Source organism: Euphorbia lathyris, chromosome 4, assembly GCF_963576675.1.
Source record: "Euphorbia lathyris chromosome 4, ddEupLath1.1, whole genome shotgun sequence".
Taxonomy (NCBI): domain Eukaryota; kingdom Viridiplantae; phylum Streptophyta; class Magnoliopsida; order Malpighiales; family Euphorbiaceae; genus Euphorbia; species Euphorbia lathyris.
Window position 1 is genome coordinate 75508785 of NC_088913.1, and position 10637 is coordinate 75519421.

At 34.3% G+C, this 10637-nt stretch overlaps 2 protein-coding genes across 4 annotated transcripts; both read right to left on the bottom strand.

Moving 5' to 3' along the window:
- Positions 1–47: 47 nt before the first annotated feature.
- On the bottom strand, positions 48–1760 carry LOC136226448 (uncharacterized). Its single transcript, XM_066014936.1, has 3 exons — positions 1537–1760; positions 821–1081; positions 48–273 (listed from the first exon to the last, which is right to left on the bottom strand). The coding sequence occupies exon 2, from the start codon at positions 1074–1076 to the stop codon at positions 840–842; it is 237 nt and encodes a 78-aa protein (XP_065871008.1). The 5' UTR covers positions 1077–1081; positions 1537–1760; the 3' UTR covers positions 48–273; positions 821–839.
- A 2447-nt stretch (positions 1761–4207) lies between these two features.
- On the bottom strand, positions 4208–8108 carry LOC136226442 (uncharacterized). 3 transcript variants are annotated; one of them, XM_066014926.1, is made up of 13 exons: positions 7914–8108; positions 7711–7802; positions 7429–7524; positions 6724–6843; positions 6573–6642; positions 6403–6473; positions 6040–6104; positions 5694–5738; positions 5517–5597; positions 5278–5345; positions 5138–5183; positions 4675–4835; positions 4208–4512 (listed from the first exon to the last, which is right to left on the bottom strand). In XM_066014926.1, exons 4-13 carry the CDS (start codon positions 6830–6832, stop codon positions 4446–4448), a joined length of 783 nt encoding a protein of 260 aa, XP_065870998.1. In that variant the 5' UTR covers positions 6833–6843; positions 7429–7524; positions 7711–7802; positions 7914–8108; the 3' UTR covers positions 4208–4445. The 3 variants fall into 3 exon arrangements, with proteins under 3 accessions (XP_065870998.1, XP_065870999.1, XP_065871000.1); XM_066014927.1 differs by having other exon boundaries at positions 7711–7807; XM_066014928.1 differs by lacking the exon at positions 7711–7802.
- Between the last annotated feature and the right edge of the window lie 2529 nt (positions 8109–10637).

Genomic DNA, 10637 nt, shown 5'->3' on the forward strand with positions numbered 1-10637 from the left:
TTTCAGTAAATTTCATCCAGATTAGTATATAGCAAAATGAAGTATCATTGACATACACATCAAGAAAAATGTGTTACCATTGAATGTCACAGAAGATTGACTTTTAAAAATTATAAATAATACAAAACCCAAAAATTTCACAAACCCGCCGAGATTACATTTTGCACGTCTGATCATGTTTTCAAAGCTTGAATTTTCTATATGCTTGTGCTATACAGTATTCCCAGAAGGAATGCAGATTCCTGTTAATCTGGTGAGACTAAACAAATCATCCTGCAACCATTGATCATGAACAAACAAAATACCGGATTAGTTAAGCTACCGACTTATTAGAAAAAGCGAAAAAGTAAAGAATAAAATGCAAAGAGAACTCTGGAAAGGGGAATATATATTGTCTTCAACAGAACATACACTATTAAGTCTCGGTTAGCGAAGAAATTACTCGATTTTTCTTACCAAATGCAATTCCAGGCTCAATAAGGAAATACATCCTCTTGATCAGGCAACATTGTTATTGTTATGATCATTTATCAGTTCAGTTCTTAAAGAAAAAACAAGTTTCAAAATCACAATTGAATCTTTGTTCTAAAGATACCATATCTAGAAAAGCTTGTAGTTCACTGTGAACATAACAGACCCTTATTTATCAGAAGATCCTTTGACAATCAACAAAACCGTAACGAAAGAACTTGTCTATCTATATAACAAGTAATTATGTTTGGCTGCACTAAATATGTCTGAGTAGCAGTTTCAAATAAAATCTAATCAAATGATATGCAATCATCAAGGAGATATAATGAGTGGTATGATAAAAGCTTACATTGTTGGAATCATCACCATCATCCAGATACTAGCTTTAGAGTAATGCAAAGAGCGTTAAGTAGTATAAGAGGAACTCTCATGTATTGTGTTGCATAAATTAGCCCCATAACCTGCCCCTTGAAAGACTTTGTCCGGCCGCCTGCCGAGAACTCAGAAAAGCTCCACCCTCTTGGTGCCAGGAACCTGTCTTCATTTAGTATTGCTAATCCATTTGCAAGAAGGAGAAACCCCTCCAGTATTGTCCATAACCCCATGTTCTCTGCATCATCAAACTCCAATCTCAATTGCACACAATCTTCATCAAAAGTTAAAAAACAAAAATGAAATCTCTCTTTCTAAATGGATCATTATCTTGTATTTTCTCCTACTAATCAACAAATCTCACATTTTGTTTAGTAATATTCCTTTTCAAGTAGATCTATTTTTCATTACCCAAACTGAAAAGGAAAAATTACTAAATACCAATGATGAAATTTGTGAATTGTTCTCACAAAATTACAAATTACTAGACATAAGAATTGAAACGAAAAGCGATCATTCAATTGAATTATACCAATTTCAGATCATCCTAAGGCTTAAAAGCTTCATAAATGGGGAGATAGAAGATCCCAAAATGAAGAATTAAGAGGGTACAAATCATGGAGAAAGAACGAACAAGAAATTAACTATGACTATGAATCATGGAAGAAATGAACAAACTAAAAATTAACTAACCTTGAAAATTACAGGCCTTGAACAAGCTTTAATGGAGACTGAAGAAGGAGAAGCGGAATCTCAGTGTTTTTAAACCCTTTTTTAAGGAACTGTCAGATTTGGAATCCTTCCTTCCCAAGTTAGTCATCGAAATCAGTTTTTCCTAATTCAAATGGTCTAATTTGTCATATGTAATGTAATAAATCTCACCAAGTTTCAGTTTTTATTTTATTTTTTCCTAAATAATTTTATTTTTTTAACTTTTTTTAGCGAATTTTATTTCTTAACATATTTTTTACACCGGAAGGCTAAAGAACCCAAAATAAATAAATAAAAATAAAACTAATGAGAAGTCATCCGAGGTAAGCTACAGGATGCCTACAAGAGGCTCAACACACTCATATAAACCCAGCAAATATTTTCCTACGAAATTTGTTATCGAGCCAGCTGTCCGATTACCCTTGCGAAAGGTATGGACAAAACGAAGGTCCGAGTTACGATGCTTACATTGGGATAGGATCCAAGCATATGGATGATGTTTGTTACTCTCCCCTACCAGGTACGATAGAACAACTTGGAATCAAATCCAATAAAAACTTTACGAAAGCCCTTATCCTAAGTTGCCTGAAGCCCAAAGAATAAACCCCAAATCTCCACAAGTGTGGCCGAACAAAAACCCAAGTTGATGAGGAATCCACCTAACCAGGTACCATTTGAATATCGAATAACACCACTAGTAGTAGCTGCTCCCGGATTGCCTTTGCTAGATCCATCACAATTAACCTTCACCCACCCCAGACGGGTGGATGCCACTCACTAATATCTCGCGTCTGGGAACCACAACTCTTGAGGTAGCTAGCCTAAAAGATGAAGTAAAAACCTCACATTGAGACCAAATAAAATCTAGGGTTAATTACAAAAAACTACCTTGTGGTTTCACCGATTTGCGATTTGGTACCTATGGTATTTTTTGTTACAAACAGGTACTCGTGGTTGTCACCGTTAGCAAAATCAAGGAGACGGCAAAAAATCTGTTAAATCAGAGGGGCAATTTAGGAAAGAAAAATTTTGACTTTTTTTCTTAATTTTTAAGTTGACTTCATCTTCTTCTTCTCTTCTCTTCTTGGTGTTCTTGGTTCCTCTTCTTCTTCTTCCTCCATTTCCTCTTCCATTTTATGTTCTTCCATTTTCTCCTCTTCTTCCTTTCTTTTCTTCTTCTTTTTCTTCCTTATTTCTTCTCTTCATCTTCCTCTTTTTTCTTTTTTTCTTTTTTTTTAAATTCTGGAATCCAGAAATCTGGAAATTCCAGATTTCTGGAATTTCCAGATTTTTGGAAATTCCAGAATCTGGAATTTCCAGATTTCTGGAAAATCTTCCAGAATTAAAAAAAAATAGAAAAAAAAGGAAAAAATAGGAAGAAGAAGAGAAGAAGAAGAAGAAGAAGAAGAAGAAGAAGATTCTAGGCGAAGAAGAAGAGAATCAACCATGAAGGAAAGAGGAGGAGAGAGAAAAAAATTTAAAAAAAAATTAAAAAATCGAATTTCCTAAATTGCCCCTGTGCCACGTCAGATTTTTAACGGATTTTTTGTCGTTTCCTTGATTTTGCTAACGGTGACAACCATGAGTACCTGTTTGTAACAAAAAATACCACAGGTACCACATCGCAAATCGGCGAAACCACAGGGTAGTTTTTTGTAATTAACCCTAAAGTCTACCTTATTCATATGAAAGACCCTTCCGTCTACAAAATTTTTTATCATTACGCCAACGCCAAGTCCACCAAACTACCGTGCAAAAGACCACCGACCAATAGATTTCTCTCTAATTGTACGAACTTTGAATATTCATACAAATCCAATTTAAGTGGTTAAGAGAGAAGAAGGTATCATGAAGATCAATAGGAACAATTAGCATCCAAATAGACCGAACTTCACCACAATCTCGACATATATGGAGAGCTGTCTCAGTAGAACAACAAACCGAGCAAGACAGATCCAAACTTAGATTTCTTCTCACCCGATTGGCATTTGAAAGGATTTTATCGTGAGCAAGAAGCCAAGTAAAAGGTCAGTATACGCTCAGGAACCTCTATTGAATACAAAATTATATTTTATCTTCTTTATTAGAGAATATACTTTTTTTTGAAAGATTCAAGTGTTCAATATGAATTAATATCAAGAAAATATTGAAATTTAAAACTTTCTGGTTATTTATTTACAAATAATTCATTTTAAATTATGTAATCAAAATTAACAAATAATTCATTTTAAATTATGTAATCAAAATTATATAATGGTGAAGTTATGGTAGATAAATGATTTACAGGAGACATGATATATGGTTTATATTCATGTTTAATAGGATGATTTTTTTTTTTTTTTAAAGTTTAATAGGATGATTATTAATTACTTAATTTGCTAGCCTTCTGAGATTTGAAGTATGCTCTATATATGTATATGTTCATAAATTTAAATCAATTGATAGCAAAATATCATATTTAAACATCTGACATTTAATTCTCAATTAGATCAAAATCATTCATTTTAAATTAAAATATAATTTGCAATCAAATATTTTGATACTCCATTAGTTAAATTTCACTGATATGTTTTCTGTTAGAAGATCAGTACATAGTATACCCAAATGCTGGTGTTTTTCAGGCCCAAAGAAATGCATAAATATAACACCTTCCTGCAATTAGAATCGAAAAGAAACTTTTCATCACAAGCAAGAGAAAAAAGTTAGTACATATGCATATTTTGAAGCTATATATGGTATAAAAATGTAGAATGCTGCACCCTTTCTTTTCAATTTATATGTTACATAGTAAAATAAGTGTTCTAAATCTGTTTCAAAAATGGATCAAAAAGAAAGATACGTATACTCGGAGAGACACTCGTACAACGTTTTCAGCTTATTCCACTGGCTCTCTACTTGATCCTCCTAAGTGTATTCACGTAAGTATAACTGGAAAACGAAACGAAAAGCTTGCGGAACCTGCACAATTACATGTCGATACACCGAGTAAGAGATTGACACAATTTGTTCCATTGGTATGAAATAAACAAAAATAAATCTAATGCAATACAAAAGCCTAGAGATACAAGATTCACATCTGAAAACTCTCTTGTTTTCGGGTAATTTAGACTGCATACATACCAAACCCATTGGCTAGAGTGTGCTCCCATTGCCTGGAAGCTCTTTCGAGGATGCTCATTCAGCACGCAATGCGTCTCTGTACTACTCTTCTTTGTAGCTAATAACATAGACAACCAAATGTCAACTGGTCCACTATACTTGCGCAAAATGTTGATACTCACCTGACAAAATTCGAGAAACAGCCAATAAATAAGTTAATAAGGTCATTCTATACCCTCAAAACGCTCTTCATACTAGGGGTGCACATAGTCAGATAACAAGTCCATTAATGAAAAACCATTAACAAGTCTATTAGAAGCGGCTAACCTATTATTTCGAATAGAAACACACAAGTATTATCATGTTTGCTGCACCGAAAAATTTCTTAACACAACGGATGCTCCAGTTGAAAACTTATAAACAATTAAGATGGCTAAGGTGAAAGTACAAGGGAAAAAAAGTTGAAGAGTGAGGTGTAACTTACAAGTTCCCAAGCTTCAATACCATGTGCATTTTCACGAACGAGCTTTCTGCTTATACAACACAAATCGAAAAGGGAAAAGTTTACTAAAATGCCAAGAAAAAAGCATTGTCGTCAAAGTAACAACAAGTGCACTAACTTACCGTACCCCATAATGAACATCGCAATGATTGCAATGGCCCGAAACACCATAATTATCAAAAGTAATAACCTGGAAAGAAACAAAAACGTTCAGCATGTCGAATGAAGCAAAATGAAAGTGCAGCCATGATATGATATTCAGGAATCTACCTCTTCCAAACATGAGCAGATTTCAATACCTTAAAATAAACACTATATAATCCTAGAAAAAAGAGACTCGTATGGGGAACAAAAAGCTTACCACTTCAGTACCATGCTTATATGCCTCCTCCTGAATGATCTGTCCCAATAAGTTGTGGTCCCAAACTTGGCCAAAACCATCCTAAATAATGATACTGTATCAAATTAAAAAATTTAAGACATACATTTCAATTAAAATTAGAAGGCAAGTCTCCCAAGATTCTAGCTGAAACTTTACCTGCAAGTTTGGATTGTCCACAACCTTCACTTGCTCCAGAGAAACCTGAGGGCTTAAAACCATGAGTTATATAGCAGAAATTCAGGAAAGTAAACATTTTTTGACAATTGTACTTATTTTTTTATTCGACATTTTACAACCAAAAAAAAAAAAAATCAGCTCAGGAGTCCAATACTAAATATGTTTGATAATTGGATATTGAATTTATTTACACATGTATTAGAAAACAACTCGGGTACAGAAGACTTGAACCATAAAACTCCTCTTGCACATTTGTAATCACCCCAAGACACCAACTAGATTTTGATAAAAGCATAATTGAGTTGAGTTGAGCATTTTTAATTACCTTGAGGACCGCACAAGCTTTAAAGAGTTCGTGTTTTCTAGCACTCCCCATGCCATCTGCATTACCTGCATTGTAAGTGAAAACCAAAAACTTGTAGAAGAAAAGAAAGAAAAAGCAAAATAGAACAGAGAAATACCACATAGCCTAAACGAAAACTGCAAAGAATCTAATGACTCCACTAGTGTTCACATGGACCCCGAATGACCAACCCTTGGATCTAGACTTGTTAAATTTAAGCCTTAGTGAATCTCTACCCTAGGATTCTAACAAGTCTAGATCTAACGGTGAATGGCCAAATTTATTTGGTCATTCAGGATCCATGCGAATACTACTGCTAATGACTCTTAGATGGAAAACAATTACCATTTGACAAGCATAGAACATGAAGATTATGTCCTCTAGAAATCAGATAGTTTATTGTAGGAGAAAAGAACCTGATGATAAGAAACATAATGTTACAATATATCAAATAAAACATATTGCAAACAGAACTAAGAATTTTGGAACAGCATGATGCGAAACTAAGAGCTTACATGGACTCATCGTCAGGGTGAGCTATAACCAGTAAAACATTTTTCTTCCGAGCTCCACTTGATTCGAATGCTAAAGATAATAATTTGGAAGTTTAAGTGCGAGTAAAAGCAACATAATTAGTAATATAATGAGTGTATATAAAAAGTTTACCATTGTTCAAGAAATATGTCTTGGAACGCAAACTTGATGTATGTGAAATTTTGAATAAAGAGGCAATCCAGAGTACAATTACTGACAGGACAATCAATAGCCAGCCCATCTATCAAGTACCTGCAAACAACAAAGGTCGTTTTATCTTGATTCTTCAGCTCCTTATCCCTTCGAAAATGGAAAAAAGCTCAACTCCGCAAATAATATCTAAATACTCAAATTTAATTGTTCTTTCAATCCAATCAATCCTAGGCCAACATGCAAGCAAAAAAAAATATAGATTTTCTTTTTTGAATCCTGTTTCAAGGAATCGAAAATGTGAAATTAAAAATTAATGAAACTATGCCACTAACTGCAGTAATCAGAGTTGAACCTTCCACAGTCTGATATCAGTTCATCAAGCATCTCAACTGAAGGATGTAAAAATTTCACCAAAAAGAATGAATATTCTAATTTTTCACAATAGAACTCAAATAGTGTGCAGGCACAATGAAAGCAAGACAATCAGCTGGTATAAAAAAGAAGAAAGAACTTTCTACTAGGAAATAGGATTTAAGATATGTTCTCATTGAGGATTTAATATCCTAATGGCAAACCTCATCCTATAAATCAATTAAACATTCATTCACCGCTAAAATCAATGGATTTTGTATCACTGCCTGAAAAACGTTGAAATCGATTTCAGATAGTATAAATTAAAAATACCTGTACAAATCCTAGGATGAGATTTAGTGCATTTCCCCTATCAAATTAGAACCAAAACTCCAACCTTTTGTGAATATGACGAGCTTACGAAGATAACTGCAAAATAAAACGAGAATAAATTGAATCTCAGTTTTGTCGACCGAGAAAAGCCTCAAATGTAATTTGCTCCATCTTCTATTTATCAAGCAATTTTACCAGATTCCTATCCATTATATACATCTTAGTTCAATCTAAGTAAATTGAAGAAGAAAATAGTTCACTGAAAAACTTGGAAGTCCAAACCTCAAATACCAAACTAAGCCACCCAACCTAGGGAGAAAACAAAGAAAACTTCCCTGCCTTCCAGATCCAGCATTCAAAAATTCAGAAGTGACCTGGACTTTGCAACGCAGAAAAGTGAATTCAAGTAGCAACCATGGTGGGAGGAATTACAATGACAGCAAAAGAATAAGATTGAAGAGAATAGAAACCAAAAAGATAATTACCAGAGGAGAACACCAGAAGCAGTCTCAAACAAATGGTCCCAAAATATAAGGCGGGGAGGAGAGAACGAATCGTGAAAACGGAGCTGAACAACGTAGAGAAGAGAACAGCCTACGCTTTACACCATGAACGGCGATTTCAGAGGAACGGCAAACGACGGTGAGATCAGAGATTTTTTTTTTTAGAGAAGTCCCGTTATTTTCTAATTTAATTCAAATTAACCCAATCTAATAAGGGTAAATTACAAAACTAGGCCAGACTCATTTACATATCCAAACTCATTACACAATACATTATATATAAGGGAGAATTATAAAACTAACACTTTTCAAGAGGTAGTTTACATTTCTAGCCCCTTTTAAAAAACTAACCAAAACTAACACATTTCAATAAGTAACTTACAAGTTTGCCCTCATCTTTTTTCTTAACATAACTGTGTGTCTTTGTCTTTCCTCCTCTCTCTCTTTCTCGCGTGCTCTCTCTCTAAAGAACAGAACAATCTACAGAACGACTACGAATACTACAACAACCAATCCAACCCACAGTTCATACAACAAAATTTCTACAATCATATACGTTTTTCATTGGTTTTTAGTTTCATTGAAAAGATTTAAAGCTTAGTTCATTCATCGTTAAGATCTAGCAGGTTGTTTCTCTACAACCCAATGTATATTGTTTCTCTTCATTTTTCATGTTTTTACTGATCGTGCGAACCTCAAAAATAGTGGCATTGTTGTCTGAAAATACATTTTGGTTGGAATATCAGTTTCAGACATTTTTCCCCGACAGTGTCGATATCTGTCGATTTCTGTCGATATCTGACAGATATCGACACTGTAGATATCTGTAGATATGTGTTGTCGATATCTGTAGATATCTACAATATTTATCGATATCGATAAATATCTACAGATATCGACAACACATATCTACAGATATCTACAAATATATATAATATCTACAAATATCTACAAACATCGACACTGTCGGGGAAAAATCTGAAACTGATATTCCAACTAAAATACATTTTCAGATAACAATGCCACTGTTTTTGGGGTTCGCACAACCAGGAAAAACATGAAAAAGGAAGAGAAACAATATATATTGGGACGAGATTGCCGGAAAAGGGTCGCCTTCTTTCTCCTCTCCTGTTCGCCGTTCGCCTTCTTCTCCTCCTCTTCCTATCGCCGCCATTCGCTTCTCCTTCTTTCTCCTCGCCATTCGCTTCTCCTCCGTTTTCTATCGCCGCCTTTCGCTTCTCCACCTCTTTGAGTGTGCCCCCGTCGTTTCTCGTTCTACCTCCTCTTCCTATCGCAGCGTTTGATACGTTAGAGAGATGAAGTTCTGTTTAGGAATAATGAGGGCAAACTTGAAAGTTACTTGTTGAAATGTGTTAGTTTTGGTTAGTTTTTTAAAAGGAGCTAGAAATGTAAACTACCCCCTTGAAAAGTGTTAGTTTTGTAATTCTCCCTATATATAATATATGGACTATTACATTTAGGAATTTCGCACAATACTCTTCGTATATATAACAACTTATCATTTTCTTCATCGTTCTTCTTTCTCTCTTCGTTTCTTTCTTTTTCTACGAACTCGAAGGCACATTTTCTTTACAAACTCAAAGTGTTGATGTGTTTCTCAGAGCGTTTATTATTACTTTCAATGGCAAAAAGCAGAAAGAATGTAAGTAACTACGATTTCGATATTTTTAGGTTTAGTGTTTTCGTGTTATCTATTTGTGCGATTTTGGATTAGAGTTTATGGTTTAGGGTTTAATTGTGTTTTTTCGTTTTGTTAGCTATATTTTACGAAATGGAACTTAGAAATAGTTGAAAATGATAGTATGGAGTTCATTTTTCCCATAATACTACTTCGTAGAGATGAGCTTGCTTCGCGGTTATCACAAACTGCGAAGCAAAATCATCGCGATTAGGGCAAAATCGCGAAGCAAACTTATGTCTCCAAAGAAGTATTTCCCTTTGCGGTTGAGTTAAATCGCGAAGCTATGAGTGAACAACGACTTCACAGTCTTACTCCCGCTTCGCATTTTTACTCAACGATGTTGAATCAATACGTATGGAAGTGTATACTGTCTCTTGAAGTATTTCGAAGTTGATTTTAGTTGAAACCCGAAACAACTTCGAGTCACCCCTCGTATGTCATGGCTTTTTCCGTGATTTTCCATTAGTCGTTCCACATGATCACACACAATAAATGCTCGATTGACATACTGTTACTGCTAAAAAAACAAAGAAAATAAAGACTATCAAACAATGTACTAAAGAAAAAAAAAACGTGCTTCGTGGTTACTTGAACCGCGAAGCAAATTATAAAACTGTGAAATCACAGTTCTTCGCTGTTTAGTTGAACCGTGAAATATATGTTGGTTTGGCTCGGGGTTTTAGGTGATCTGTGAAGCCTTAAAGAGCTTCAGAGCTTGTGATTCTACGAAGCAAAATAGTTAACCGCGAAACTATCGGTTTAAATCAAAACTCCAAATATCATAAGATATAGGCTCAAACTAACTTCAAATATACAAAACTAACCAGCCTAAAGAGATTTATGTATGTAAAATGAACATAATACTTATATGAATAGTTTGTATTTTGGATTGATGTACGAAATTGGAGGAATGCCAATGAATAGAAGAATAAAAAAAGGAAGGGAGAAAGAAAAAATAGGAAGAAAATGCTAAATTATTATATACATATGTGAAGGGTATTATG